Below are 16,071 nucleotides of genomic sequence, written 5' to 3' on the forward strand. Positions count from 1 at the left end.
TTCATTTTTGTTTTACCTGAAACTTTGTTGAATAATATATTAGCGTAGAATCAGTAGTTAAGTCCCTAATAAATGACCACGTGGTTTATGGACAGCCCCTTTGCGGTATGCGGGACCATACTTAATATTTTGGTTAAATTTTCTGATGGAACCAAATGCAAAAAAAAAACTCGGGGCTAGTTCCTGTCTTCAGTTTAGATTCCCAAAAGGGATTTTTAGCAGAGTAATGGAGAATATTAGGGTAGAATGATCGAGGATGTAGGATGCTCTAGAAAAAGTTCTAAGAAAACATGGAAGCTCTCCCAGGATATGTCTCTAGAAAAAAAAAACATGAAAATCCCAGGAGAAATCGATTAAGACAAATTCGGTAGAAGGTTTGGTACGTGCAAAAGTTTCTTATTTCTTTTGCTGATAAGAAATTTCGTAAAATTCTATGTTCGTCCTTTTGTTTTTTATTTTTTGCCTTTCTCGTACACCAAGGTGTACCGGAAGGCTATACGTTCACTCCAAAAACGAAAATTTGATAGAGCCCCAGGGGGGGTCAAGTGTTATATACCAATCGACTCAGCTCGACGAGTTGAGATGATGTCTGTGTGTATGTATGTGTGTGTGTATGTATGTGTGTGTATGTATGTGTGTGTGTGTACAAAAAGGGCACCTCATTTTTAGATAGTAAATATGAACCGATTTCAACGACCGATGGTTCATTCGACGGGGTACATTGTTCCATTGTTTCCTATTGAAAATGGTTCAGATCGGTCCAGCCGTTCCGGAGTTATGACCATTTAGGTGTTCCGGACCGGTACCCCGGGAAGGGACCAGATATGAAAGTGCAACAAACCCATGCATGCGACCCATCAAACCACAGCATTTTCGATTATCTGATGAACGGGAAGTAGGAAAATAGTCTCTGACTATATCTGAACCAGTAGTGTTCCGGAACCGGTTCCGGGTGTCCCGCCGGAAGTGCCCAAATAAGAAAGTGAACATAATCCATGCATGCGACACGTCAAATAGCGGCTTTTTCGATAACCAGTTGAATGGTAAGCAGGAAAATAGTTTCAGACCATGTTTGAACCGGTAGTGTTCCGGAACCGGTTCCGGATGTCCTGTCGGAAGTGGCCAATTAAAAAAGTGAACCAAACCCAGGCATGCGACACATCAAAGAGCGGCTTTTTCGATGACTAGATGAACGGTAAGCAGGAAAATAGTTTCGAACCATGTTTGAACCGGTAGTATTCCGGAACCGGTTCCGGATGTCCTGCCGGAAGTGGCCAATTAAAAAAGTGTACCAAACCCAGGCATGCGACACATCAAAGAGCGGCTTTTTCGATAACCAGATGAACGGTAAGCAGGAAAATAGTTTCAGACCATGTTTGGTCCGGTTGTGTTCCGGATGTCCTGCCGGAAGTGGCCAATTAAAAAAGTGTACCAAACCTAGGCATGCGACACATCAAAAAGCGGCTTTTTCGATAATCAGATGAACCGTAAGCAGGAAAATAGTTTCAGACTACATATATCTGAACCGGTTGTGTTCCGCAACCGGTTCCAGGTGTCCCGCTGGAAGTGGTCAATTAAAAAAGTGAACAAAACCCATGCATCCGACACATCAAAAAGCAGCTTTTTCGATAACCAGATGAACGGTAAGCAAGAAAATAGTTTCAGACCATATCTGAACTAATTGTATTCCGGAACCGGTTCTGGATTTCCTGCCGGAAGTGGCCAATTAAAAAGGTGAACCAAACTCAGGCATGTGACACATCGAAGAGCGGCTTTTTCGATAACCAGATGAACAATGAACAGGAAAATAGTTTCATACCGTATCTAAACCGGTTTTGTTCCGGAACCGGTTTCAGGTGTCCCGTCGGAAGTGACCAATCAAAAAACTAAACCAAACCCATGCATGCGAAACATCAAATCATCAAAAATGTTTGATAACCAGATAAACGGGCAGCAAGAAAATAGTCTCTGACCACACTTAAGATTACCAGCAGTGTTGCAGAATCAGGATTGGATCCATTGCTGGAATTACGCAGGTGAACAAAATCGATGCAAGCGATTAATATGTGTAAAAGAACAAAATCTTGATAAAAATTTAAGCGATCTTGTCAAATTACACCATTTTAGATTCCTGAGGATCAACGTTGTATGGAAAAATTTATATTTTATAGCACCAATCCCCTTTTTCGTCTAAAATTACTGCGAACAATTTAGATGCAACTGGTTGAGCCCACGCGCTCTGTAACCCGGTTGAAATTTGAATGGGTTTAATATGGGAAATTTTGCATGCTTGCACTTTTTTTTGTCAAATTTTACATGAATCTCATAACTAATGATAATAAAATATAGGCTAAAGTGCGCAGAAAAAAAATTGCCGAAATGTCTTGATAATGATCGGCATCCAGTGCTAGTGAAGGTGGTCAAGCAGTCAACTGAGAGATTTGATATTTTTCAGCTCGGCCTATACGTTTAACATAGCGTCGGAATATGAGCCATCAATAAGTTTCCAAATTCAATTATGGCTTTGATAAAATTCTTGCTTTTCTGAATAAGGCTGACACAAATTTCGATTTTCTCTTAAGTCCAGAGGGGTCCCCCCTTGGAAATTTTGGTTGGAATTCAACATTTTGAAGAAGGGCACGAATAAATAAACCAATTAATTTCTCAATTTTAAAGTGAAATTAGAGTCTTCCAGAAGTTTTTTTTATCAAAACCGATGAGAATCGATTAAGCGGTTTCGCTTAATTGTTTAAGAATTTTATTAAATACAGGGGATGGCCAAAATGTTTGGATAGGCAACTTTTTTTTCTCTCACAAAAAGTTGAACTTTTTGGTGTTTTACCAGAACGGTTCTAACTTCGCGAAAAATTGATCAATCGAGCCCAAATTTGTACCAATGATGCACACATAGTAGGTTGACAAACAGTCAAAATTTGAGATTTTTTGATGCACTCTATGAAAAGTTACAGCATGTTGAATTTTTTTGTGGGAGAAAAAAAGTTGCCTATCCCAAACATTTTGGCCATCCCCTGTAAATACATTTATTATTTATCAGCTCCACCCATTGACCACCATTGACGAGTCAACGAGCACAGTGACAAAAGAAGAAAATGAGATTTATTCCGTTCTAGAGTATTCTCAGGATTCAGGAACACTTCGGCTTATGGCCGGAAAAAATGTTGAGTACATATTCGACGAGAAAGGCACTATGACCACTAGGTGGATTAATCTGGGTTTTTAAATCGTTAAATTTCTAAAATATGTTCAGGTGAAGACATCGTTGCAGGAGTTTGCTGCGGAATTCTTCAAGTATTTCAAGTGGGAACTATGGAAAGTAGGAATTCATACCGATATTTTTTGACGAATTTCTTCAAATACCTTCAGGTGTGAATTGAAAATGTCAAAAGGTTTTTGCCCTGGGCTGAAAGTCTCGTTAATAAAGATAATAATAATAAATCTCAAAAGGTTAGATGAGCACTACAAACTCTAACATTTCTGTGTGCGCATCCTACTTTTATACTTAATTTCGGCAAAAAAGACGTTTGTTAGCTGCAGCATGGATTTCATCAGATTATTCACCAACATACTCAGGGCTGGTGGTATTACGTGGGACTTTGTTTTTCTTCAACTGTTGTTACAGAATGTTCAGCCCTATGTTAGTTGATTTCGGAACCCATAGTCTCAAATCGAAAGACCTGAAGGTGGAATTCACATTTTACAAGTCTTTTGGGAGTGGTATTTGATCCCTAGCCCTCGGCGAAAAAGGCATACACTTTAACCATCACACCAGGTTCATTATTGTCCAAATCTATCTGGTAGAATTTTTGGCCATATATCTAGAGATGATTGTGTGTTATTTTTCGAATTTCAAGTTTGCGGATGCCTTCATATTTGATGAGTATGCACACATTTCTTAAGTATTCTTTTCAATTTCTACATGAGTTTTACTGGGCATTTTCTAATGAATTAAATCATCTATCAATTTTAGGTTTAGATTTAAGGCTTTCTCCAGAAGGTATGCCATTCAACAAAGCTTGAATGGTAAACATCTGGCTGACGTTTCCTTATCATTGCTTCAGGTTTCTGATAAACAATCGGCATGAGAGCATCTTATAGCATAGTCACATTATTGATGTGCTGTTGTTAAGTCAATGGAGCTATCTTATTGGGTTTTTGGTGTAATTATTCAAATTTTCAATATTAGGGTCTGGGACCATTTGGGCAGGAGCACTTATTTTGGGCACTTGCTGCTGTAACTCAGCCAATTTTGAACCGATTGACTTGATTTTTGAGATACGATCAGATACGCACAGTATCTAGCAGTGTGCAGAAATTCAAGTCAATCGGTTCGAAATTGATCGAGTTATAGCAGCAAGTGCCCAAAATAGGTGCTCCTGCCCAAATGGTCCCAGACCCTATGTCGCGAAAAATTGTTAAAAAATGAATGACACTGTAGCAAAAGAAGCAAGGGGATGACAATCTTTATGGAAATGCAATTCGCGCCACCGCAAACACGCAGTATCAATTCGCACAAAATTGATGTAACTGCAAAATTCCGCGGAACTTTTTCGAAAGTTTCGTTTCGTAAAATACCGAGTGAATTCGGATTTCGTATCGATCTCACGAAACATTTTTGAATTTCGTTTCGTTTCGTACCGCATCGTATCAGAAATTCTATATTTCGTTTCGTTTCGTTTCGCCTTGAAAAAATCCCATACCGCATACCCTTACTATGGGCTATGAAAACAACGTTTCACTGTTGATTTTTCCATTTGTTTCTTTTATTTACATGACTTTTTCGTTGACTACTTTTTGATGTGCACATTCTTTATGTTAGTTCAAGTGGTTAAGCATTAAAAACATATCGCCTAACTGAATTCCATGGAATTCCGCAAATTTTCGTATTCATAAGAAATTACTCATGAATTTAACAGGTCTTTCTACAGCAGTTTTTTCCCAAGAATATCCACCGAGCAATTGGTACAAACAGTTTTTGAAATAGAAATTTCTCTCAGGGATTCCCTTCACTGTTGCAAGATCTTTTGCCAGTATTTCTTCCGAGATGTATAAGACGGATTGCCAAAAATTACGCTTGCCGTTCCATTTCGCTTCCGTCAGAAACAAAAACCTCTTAGCGCTTTCACGAGTTTTTGCTCTTTGATATCAAATAAAAAAAAATAAACATGTTGCACAGACATTGATGCGCCGGTACGTGGCTGTCTCGAATCATTCGCTAAACTCCAACATGCTGCCGGCCAGTTTCCCATTGCTGCAAAGTCTGTCTGGCTGCCGGCAGAGTGCTCGACGTTGTGTAGGAGTCAGTATATCGGAAAAACTTCGGAAATGAGAAAGGAAGACTCGTCTCAATAAAGTTTAATTAAAAATTATCTCCCATTACCACTTGTCTGGGCGGGTGATGGTGTTGTGACTATACTCATACATAAGTACGGCGGCGATGAACGAATCTTCTAGTGTAACGGGACCACACCCCCCTCACTTTCAAAATTGCAACGGAACGCGTTTACTTAATTCGCACTCGCTGTCTTAAAGATATGTCATCATTTCAATAGATTCACCAACACTTGTTAACACTACACCACTTTATTCTTCTTCTTAACAAAAATAATGTCTTACAAGAAAAACCCGACTAACTGACTCATTGACTAAATGCACTGAAAACTGAAACACCTGCTAACAGCCTAAACTAAACTGACTACAGAAACTTCTAGGAAAAAAAATAATATGACGAGACCAGCAGTGGCAGCAGCCCCGATCCTTCGATCTGCAACCCTTTATATAGGGGTCCTCTCCCTAACCATCAACTCTTATTCTCCTGATCAAAGATTCTCCAGGACTCTCCCCATACCAAAGAGAAATTAATTTCCCAATGCCCCCATGCGTAATTGATTTTTAATTACGCTCCTTTCTAATATTTGCATCTCCCCCATCCGTGAGAGCAATTCTAATCTCTCCCCTACACGGATGATCAATTTTCCCTATGCCCCCCATTTCGCCATCTCACATCTGCGAGATTAATTGAGCCTCCAGATCGAATGGCCAATTTATTCTCACCTCTGAGATTCGGACCTCCCAACAACTCTCCCCAAAACAGAATACAGAAAGGCTAAATCTCCGACGCATCATAGCATCCCCCATCCACATTCTCACATCTGTGAGACCATACCAAAATTCTGAGGAGAGCGAAATTACTCGCGAATTCAATCTCAAAATTTCTTCCCTTAGTGGCTGAGTCATCAAGGGCCACACCAACCATCATCATCCCCGAACTTGATTTTTCATGAACGCACCGGGCGATCGTAAATTTATAGTGTTTACTTTTCTTCGTCACCCGTCTTAGTTTTACGATCACTCATGCGTTAGAGTTTTCACGCCTTCTAAGCATGGATGCGTGGACGGTCGTCCATAAACATAATTTTACGATCCAATTATGATCGTCGTCTGTGATTACCTTTCTCTTTCGGGGAAGGTTATGCATTTCCAAGTTTTTTCTTGTTGCAAAAACAATCAGATCATTCTTCTCAACCCATTTTACGATCATCCCTTCATTTCCATATCGGCTTGAGGTTGCTGCATAATCAGCAAAAATCCTCTGCGTGTGAAGTCTTGTATAATTTACGACCCGAAAGAAAAAACCTGTAGTTCTAGCCTCCCGTCGTTAGCGATCGGATTTCTAGGCAATTGTTTATTTCATCAAGACAACCCTGTAGGTACTTGAATTTCGTCACCCCGAATACAGGCAGAGAAGGCTTCAACATATGTTGAAAACCATGCCCAATGTTTATGCCATAAATTAAAAGCCGAGATCCCAAAATGTTGGTTTCCCTTTCTCGAGTCATTCTTGAATTCCTGACTCTTCTCCTTCTGGGCGCTTTCCGTCCGTGTTTCTAACAATTGGTGTCATTGTGCTCCACACATCGTGTGGGCTCAAGAAATCTTTTTCCTTTGGCATTCTTCATATCCCTTATTTCGTCATGAGCGAAAAATGCAAAATTGTTGCAATTGATTGGGGAAAAGGGTGACGTATGCCCCATTCCCGAAAAATGGCAAAAATTATCATCTTGGCAATAAATTGCTGAATCTCAATTCAGCGGTTTGTTGCATTCCCTTACTTTTCCCGCAAAAAAATTAAGAAATTTCTTAAAATTTCTTAATTTTTTAAAATGTTGGTCCTGTTTCTGGTCCTATGAGGTTTTTTCGTTTTTCGAATAAGAGTTGATTTACATACTGCTTTGCTTCTGCTTATAAATATTATATTTATAGTGCTCTTGTTTTGTTTCTATTGAATCTGATTCGATAATATCCTTGGCTGACCATTTTCTAGCTAATGTTAATCCTTACAAGTTTTAAAACTAGATTATTATTCTTCTTCTTTCCTAATATTTTTTTTTTATTTAACTAGACTCATACCTGTGATTCAAATGGCAACTGTTGACTCCGTATTCCGCTACCTCCTTCGCCTCGGAATTGTGATATAAATTACACTGCTTTTTGATGAATCTCGATGTCTCGATGTTGTTGATCATGGCTGAGTCTTTCAGTGAGTCATTAGGGCAAAAACCAAGCATCTCCTTCTCGTTGCGTCGTTGTGTTTTTCGCTGATTATCATTAACTGTTGTGCGATCCCCATACTGCTTCTTTGATTTCTTCTTATGGTTGATCTCATTTGTTACGATATTTTCTCCTTGTCTGGGACTTCAATTCTACGTGATTCTTGAAACTTCTGCTTATTTCTGTTTATACCATGAGAAAAATCTTGTGCCCACTTGCTTTAACAGCTGTTCCATTGAAAACAGGATGTTCACGCATACTGTCCTTTTGATTCCAATTAATAGTCTTAAAATCATTGTGATGAAAAACGTATTTTGTTGGTTGTGTTTTTTTTTTCGGTATATCGATAATTGGTTCTTGCTGCCTTAGGATGCTGTTGAAATTTGCGTATGTGACGACAGCTTGAAAAATGTGGCTTTTTCTGCTGAAATGTTTGTTGTATCTGTCGTTTATGAATTTAATGTCATCCTTCCTCTAATTGGTTGTGTTGTTGATACTTGTTCAGCTAAGAACATTTTGACTATTTCTTTGGCGGAAATTGTTCGTTGCTAGTGGCAATTGCAACTTTTGGAGTTATGCTACTGTTGAACCATCCTTTATTACATGCCAGCTACAAGAATCTTGATGTTTTCTCGCCCGAAAATTGGTATTACATGAAATGGTTGATGTGTTTGGAAAAAATCATCTGATTTGTTTTAAAGTATTTGCGATCATTTTTCGTCCCAAGAGGTTGAAAACCGCGTATTGACTCTTTCTGCAAGACTTTGCTTTGACTGTAGAAGATATGCTCCGTTGACCCTGATGTTTGATGTTTGATGCTCAGTTTACCCTTCTGACCAACCTAATCGACTCGCCAATCATGAACTCGTTGTTGATGCTGGAACTTTTCTTTCAATTACCGTACATCCCTGTTAATACGGTTCCAATGGCTCGTTGACCTCTGATTGATGATTTCTGGAACTTTTTCTTTCATATATCATACATCCATGTTTGTATGGTTGAAACTTGTTGCCTTTGAATTATTGTCTTATTATTCACACTTCCTAATGGCCTACGTTTTCTCTTGATTCTTATTCATCTAAAAGCTTCAAACGACTATTTTGGTTATTGATTATGAGCACTTTACAATTGATTTATTTTTATTGAACACACGTTTTAATGAATGGTTATGAAAAAAAATTTCCAACAAATTCCCTTAATTGACAAAAACCATGCTAATTGAAATTTTCATCCCCCAGCATAAATGGAAAAAAAATAATTCTCCAACATTTAAAATTGTTGGAAATAAAATAAATATCCCTTTCTTAAGATTTTTGTAAAATTCTTATTTAACACAGTTTATTAAAAAGTTTTCAACTTTAACATTTTTAACATTTAAAAATTACTTTCGCAAAAATAATCCCCACGTCCCTATATTTTTTTATGTGACGATATTTTCTAATTTTGTACTTTTCGGTAAAAGAGAACTTAGCTCTTACAATTGATCCTGAAAAAAAATATATATGTTGATGAGTCTGCTGATTTCTTACCCACATTCGTTCTTAAACATCCACTGCACGATCGCTTCTTCTTCATCCCGTGTTCGTCGCCTTTGATCTTTTACATCTATCTCTTCTCTAGAACGTGTTTGTTGTTTGTACTGTTGAATAAGAAAATTGTGCTTTTCTATGCATCTTCCTTCTGTAGATAAATAAACCATTTATTAGATTTTATTTTTGATTTTAGCACTTTTTCCTATTTTTCCCTTAATACATTGATTTCAGGCCATAAATTATCGATTCAATCATTGATGCATGTTCGAAGTAAATCTTTTTATATATTCTTGTTACTCTTATTATTCTTTTTTTTTTTTTTTTATTGAAAATATTTGGAATAGGCAAGATTGACAGTCTTTTTCTTATCTTTGGGGGCAATATTTGGCTGTATATTTTTTTTTTTTTTCATTCAAGAACTTCATCGTACTGTTACAGTACCGTACCTTGATGAAATCAAGAAGTTGTTTTTTTTTTCTGGCGATAACTGGGTATACTAAACCTTTACCATTGCGTATTCATTTGGAATTGTTTCTTGTTTCATGGTCATGTTATTCATTCAAGAACTATTTGTATCACTGGATACAGTACCTTGACGAATCAGGAATGTTTTAATTCCTGGTGGTAGCTTGGTTTACCAGACCAGACCATCTTTTTTTTTTTATTATTATTATTATTATTTTTTCTGGACCTTAGGTATTGCTCGGTTATTTTTTTTTCCATGGCTCATTTGATATTCATTCAAGAACTATTTGTATCATTGGATACAGTACCTTGATGAATCAGGAATGCCTCATTCCTGGTGGTAGCTTGGTTTACCAGACCCTGCCATTTTCGTTTATTCTTGTACTTATTCTCATTTTTCTTATATTTGTGGATGTTTCATGCTTCATGGCATGCTCATTTTATTTATTATTATTGTCTTATTCATTCAAGAACTTTTCAGTATCGTAAGATACAGTACCTTGATGAATCAGGAATGTTGTATTCCTGGTGGTAGCTTGGTTTACCAATCGTTTGTCATTCTGTACCTTGGCAATGTGGAAAAACAAAACTGTCCATTTTCGTACTTTTCATTCTCAAACAGCTCGTGTCTATACCCTGCGCATTCATTCTGGTGTGCACCAACCTTGTCCAATCATTTCTTCCAACAAACAAACTTAAATAATTTGATAAAACTTTTTCATGATTTAGAATGTGGCATCATGGTACAGAATGTTACTTCTATTCGGAAATATATTCCTCAGATTCATTTGATCTTAATTCAGTGTTTTTATATTCATCCACATCATAGGTCCAATTATCTATCATGAATTCTTTAACGTCAATTTCCGATGACAGTTCTTCTTGCCATATTAAATCTTCATCTTCATCTATATCCATTGGTATGCCTTGGTCGAATTGGTTTTTTTACGAATTAGCATTTTTCTGCTCTTCCAATTTTAACGGTGTCGTATCAGCCTCTGATTCTGAGTTTATATTTCGTTGTTCATTTTCTTGCCTTTCCAGATCTAAATTTTGATTATTTGAAATTTCATCGCATTGTGTAGCTTTTGATATGATTTTTTTAATTTGTCTGTCAATTTTGCCAACATGCTTTGGTACATTTATGATAGGAATTATTGATCCATTTTCAATAAATGCTTCCATAACTTCATCTACCTCTTTAAAAAAATTTACACATGCATCAATGTTTTTTATTCTGTTTGAACATTTCTTGCAAATTTTCCTAGTAACCATGTCACTAAGATACGATCCTTTCCCTAGATACCCCACAATCAGATTATTGAGTAATAAATCCGTTTGTATATCTATAAGGCCTCTTTTTTGTCTAAAACACAATCTACAAATGGATAACGCGTTCAAAGCAAATATGCGATCGGTTGGAGTACTCATTTTTTTTTAAAACACTTACCTGATAAATACCCTTTGTGGTGTACCTAAAAATGTTTTGTTTTTTTTTTTTGTTGGTTTTAATATTATTTATTTTTAATATTCTTGTATATATACAATATTTAGTTTTAATTAGATCAATGTCTTTGTTATTAACACGGAAAACAAATATTCCCAAATTAGAATCTTTATGTATTAGCTGTAGTAAAACTGAATAATATTGAGAGAGAAAATTATTATAGTTATAAAAATATATTATGATATACAGTTATTAATATAAATTTAGATAGTTATTTTGTGTTATAGTTAATAAAATTTTATATAAGAAAGTTAAACGATTATTATTATTAGTATTTATTTGGGACACTTTACCACCCCTGTGGCATTCGTGTCCGGAGTTAAATGATGGTTAAGGGTAAATAAATTATGTTAAACGATTAATGTATATATATTTGGTTTTTTTTTTTTTTTTTTTTTTTTTTTTTTTTTTTTTTTTTTTTTTTTTTTTTTTTTTTAATATAATATAGTTATTTCTGCAATTGTTTAGGATAAAGACGAACCAGCCAAGGGCTGAAAGTCTCTTTAATATTGCTGTGTGCCTTCAAAATGCAAATATCAAATGCGGGAGCACCAAATGCGGTAAGATTTTCTAACAAGTAACCCGATGTCAGCGGGAGCATTTGAAACCTAGGTTGGTGATATTGACTATGGTTGCTAAGTTGCCTTTGGTAACACTGTGTTACCGCGTTTGAAGCGCATTTGGGCACCGTTTGCATCTTGAACGCACACTGCAATAAAGACAAATCAGTCAATCAAATTATTTCTGCAACGATATTTTTATTATACAATTATCTTTCATTACGTAACTTACTTCAGTTTTACGCTATGGGTATGTCTATATTGGGTTAGATTTTCAAATTTTAAAATATGAATGCCTAATCGTTATATTTTCGCAAACGATTATTGTGTATTTTTTCTAATTTTTTTCCATTTTTTATTATTGTGGTTTGCTCACTCGGCAGGTCTACAACTTCATACGGGCCTTTCCACAATTCTTGCAGTTTTTTTCCTGCTCCAATTGGGTTGGTTTTTACTAAAACTAATTCTCCCCACATCGGCTGCCAATTATTAGTTTGTCGGTCGTAAATTTAGAAGCAACAAGATTTTCTTTGGCCTTGCCATGAACATTTTTGAAGTTTGCTTTCAATTCTTCCGAGTAGTCTGCATAATTTGGTTCATTGTTATTTGAACAATAAACTGAATTTGGGATTCTCGCTTTTCTCCCGTAAAGTAATTCATATGGGGAATAGCCTGTCGAAGAATTGATTGTCGTATTATACTCGAACGAAAAAAATGGTAGTAATTCGTCCCAAATTAACGGATTACTTACAATGTACTGTCTGAGGTAAATTTTCAATTCCCGGTTCGATCGTTCCACTAAATTAGCTTGTGGATGATATGCACTCGTGGTAATCTTTTTAATTTTTAAAATTTTGCACACATTTTTCATTAATGAACTTACAAAGTTTGAACCGTTATCGGTGACTAATTCTAATGGAGTACCGAAACGACAAATAAAATTTTCAACAAATGCTTTCGCAACTGTGTAACTTTCCTGATTTTTCATTGGCACCACTGTTAAAAATCTTGTCAAATCATCTTGTATTACTAAACCATACCTATTATTTTCTTCGGACACTGGTAAAACCACAATATCCATATAGATTTTCTGAAATGGTTCTTCTGAAGTTGTTGTAATTTTCATTGGTATTCGATTTGCCGGCCATATTTTATTTTTCTGGCATGAGTCGCATTGTCTAACATAGTTTTGAATATCTCTTTTCATATTTTCCCAAATAAATAATGGTCTTAAACGTTTAAGCATTCTTTCGCTTCCAACATGTCCTCCAAGTGGGGCATCATGGAATTCTTTCAGGACTGTTGCTCTATTTTCTGGTTCCACAAACATTCTGTCTGAATCAGAACTATACAAATGAAAAACTTTATTAAACTTTTTTGCAATATGGCATAATATGTCAAAATCTTGCGACGATTTTATTTTTCTGAAAGAGATTATTTGAATATTAGTACCAGAATTGGAAAAATCCACATTATTTCGTAGGATATTTCTCAAAGTATTGAATAACTTTCTAGATTCTAAAGCAGATTGTTTAGAACCATTTAGTATAATTCCCCATATCTTATCTTTTGGCATGGAAATTACTTCGCCTGAAAGAAAATCTTTAAATCCATGTGGTAGATCAATTAATTCCTGCAACTCTTTGAATGCAGTTCTGCTATTTAGAATTGCTATTGTAGCATCCACCTCGTTCAATTTCATTTTATTTTTATTAAATTTGAGCAAATTATAATCAACTTCTGAGTCAAAAATTTCTTCCTCATCTTTATTTTGCTCCACCTCTAATGAATCATCAAAATTAATATCAATGTTCATTAAGTCGTTAAATGCCGTATCATCGTCATTGCTTTGCATCTGGTTTTGATTTTGATTATCATCAGATTTTTCTTTGTCATCAGGCTTCTCTGCATCACATTTGTTTTCTGATAATTGTGTTGGAGGATGAACAATACTATTCTGGTTTTGGCATCTCTTTTGGAATCGTGTCAAAACTCCAATTAAATTAGACTCTTGTTTTGGTGCTTTTTCATCATTGTATTGTTGAGAATTGGTTTCCTTCTCAACTTTTGGCTGTTCAAGCCTGGATAAGAAATCTGCCACGACATTTTCTTTACCTTGCTTGTATCTGATTTCACAATTTAGTCCCTGGATTTTCAACCTTAGTTTAGAAAGGGTTGAAGAATTTTCTTTTAGTCTCCATATGGCAATTAATGGTCTATGATCCGTGTACACAATAAATTTTTGATTGAAAACAAAATGTTTAAAATATTCAATAGCCCATACAATTGCAAGCAATTCTTTTTCAATTATATAGTACCGAAGCTCGGCTCCAATTAATGCTCTACTCGCATAAGCAATTGGATGATCAGTTGTTTTCTCATTTGAGAGAACTGCTCCAATAGCATAGTCACTCGCATCTGTGGTAATAACGAAAGTATTCTGATAATTTGGACGCACTAATATTGGTTCCGATATTAAACATTCTTTTAACTGATTGAATGCTACATCACATTCGTCCGTCCATCTAAATTTTACATTTTTCTTAAGCAGATTGTTCAACGGTTTCCGCTTATCTGCCATATTAGGAATGAATTTTCCATAAAAATTTACCGTTCCTAAAAATGATCGAACACCTTTAATTGTTTTTGGTTTTTCCATCTTCTGAATAGTTTTAATATTCTCATCTGTAGGTCTAATTCCATTCTTATCAATGATATGGCCTAAGTATTTTATCTCTGTTTTGAGAATATTGCATTTCTCAGGCTCTATTTTCAAATTATTCCTTTTAAGAGCTTCTAGAACTTTACATAAATTCTCATTATGTTCCTGAATTGTTTTTCCAAAAATAACAATATCATCCAGATACACAAAAGCTTTGACTGGTTGAATTTCGTATAAAATTGTATTCATTAATTTTTGAAAAGTTGATGGACTGTTTTTCAAACCCATTGGCATGCGATTGAATTCAAAGTGTCCCTTAGATGTTGAAAATGCTGTTTTAGAAGCATCTTTTGGGTTAATAGGAATTTGATAGAATCCTGACTTAAGATCGATTGAAGAAAAATATTGGCTATCTCCAATGTTATCTAAAATTTCATTGATTAGTGGAATCGGAAACACATATTGTTTTGTTATCGTATTTAGTGCTCTGAAATCTACTACAATTCGATATCGCTTGTTACCATTAGCGTCATCCTTTTTGGGCACACATAAAACTGGAGCATTCCACGGACTCTTGCTTGGTTTGATTATCTTTAATTTCAGCATCTCATCAATTTGTTCATCAATGTGCCTTTTTGTGGACTCTGGCATTCTATATTGCCTTTTATTTATTGGTATATTCGTCGTTGTTTCTATTTCATGAGTTGCCATGTTCGTGTAAGTTAAGTCATCGCCTTCTATGAAAAACAGATTATTGTAGCGTTTTATGATACATTTGATTTCATCCAACAACCCATTGTTAAGGTGTTTCAAATCCACAATGCTTAGTATTTTGTTCATTCGTTCTTGACCTTTTAACATTTGGCAGCTTTTGTGTTCCAATAAATCATAATCTCTACCACTATCCAAATCCAATTCCCTTGTGACTTGATAATCCTCTTCTTCGTTTTGTAAATCCATGCTGTTAAAATTTTGGATTTTATAATTCTCATGTCTGCATTAAAATTTATTGCATTTCGCTTAGCCATTGTTTCCACTTCCGATTGCGTGTTGTTAAAGAAAGAGATTTCATTATTGCGATTATATTGACGATTTCTTAGATTGTCACTGATCAGTTCTTCCTGTTGGTTATTGCTGTCTCCACATTTTTTTAATGCAATATAGTCAAAATTTTGACTAACAAAGACAGTGTGCTGTTTTATGAAATCTGCACCAATTATTCCCGAAACTGGGAGATTTTCAACGACGTAAAATTTGGTATCAAAAACGGAATTTCCCACAAGTAGTTGCAGTTTTGCTGATCCTATCGATGAAATAGAAGTGTTACAAATACCTGTTATTAAGATTTTGTCCTTTCGATTTATGTTATAGACGCCGCACGCATACAAACACTTTTTTAAAATCAGGTTTCTGCATGCTCCTGTATCGAGAAGATAGTTTACATGACAATTTGGTCTGTTTAATGTGGCAATTTTCAAATGGAACTGCTTTTTTCTCGTAAAAATAATAGATAGAATTTCATAAGGCTGTTGAAATTCTGAAAGCATTTTTGCTTCATTATTTTGATCTCTTGATGTGTAAATGCTGGGGCCAACTGGCTCTTTGTTGTAATAATAATTGCGTTGAATTGGGTTGCGCCCGTTTCTAAATTTTCTTTGTGTATGGGGTTTTCGGACGCTTGTATTATTAAAAGCCCCATAAGTTAGTTTTTTTGATCATATCTTTGGTTTCCATATCTGCCATTATATGATCTATTAAAGTTTTGTGGATTGTATC

The 16,071-nt window shown here is 35.5% G+C and overlaps 2 protein-coding genes across 3 annotated transcripts in view; one reads left to right on the plus strand and one right to left on the minus strand.

The window, feature by feature from the left end:
• Positions 1–16,071, plus strand: part of LOC109431029 (muscarinic acetylcholine receptor DM1-like) — a 493,708-nt gene that overhangs the window by 307,425 nt on the left and 170,212 nt on the right. The window lies entirely within an intron of this gene.
• LOC134284125 (uncharacterized) lies at positions 11,829–15,279 on the minus strand. Its single transcript, XM_062842429.1, has 2 exons — positions 15,147–15,279; positions 11,829–15,029 (listed from the first exon to the last, which is right to left on the minus strand). Exons 1-2 carry the CDS (start codon positions 15,253–15,255, stop codon positions 12,094–12,096), a joined length of 3,045 nt encoding a protein of 1,014 aa, XP_062698413.1. The 5' UTR covers positions 15,256–15,279; the 3' UTR covers positions 11,829–12,093.

The sequence above is a fragment of the Aedes albopictus genome, chromosome 3 (genome assembly GCF_035046485.1).
Source record: "Aedes albopictus strain Foshan chromosome 3, AalbF5, whole genome shotgun sequence".
Lineage (NCBI taxonomy): Eukaryota > Metazoa > Arthropoda > Insecta > Diptera > Culicidae > Aedes > Aedes albopictus.

What these genes read in the sequence shown, in the direction of transcription:
- LOC134284125 (XM_062842429.1), bottom strand. Translation starts at nt 15,255, where the DNA reads ATGGATTTACAAAACGAAGAAGAGGATTATCAAGTCACAAGGGAATTG. An exon ending in AAGCTGCCAAATGTTAAAAG is followed by an intron (nt 15,030 to 15,146) that starts GTCAAGAACGAA and finishes TTTTCATAGAAG; the next exon opens with GCGATGACTTAACTTACACG.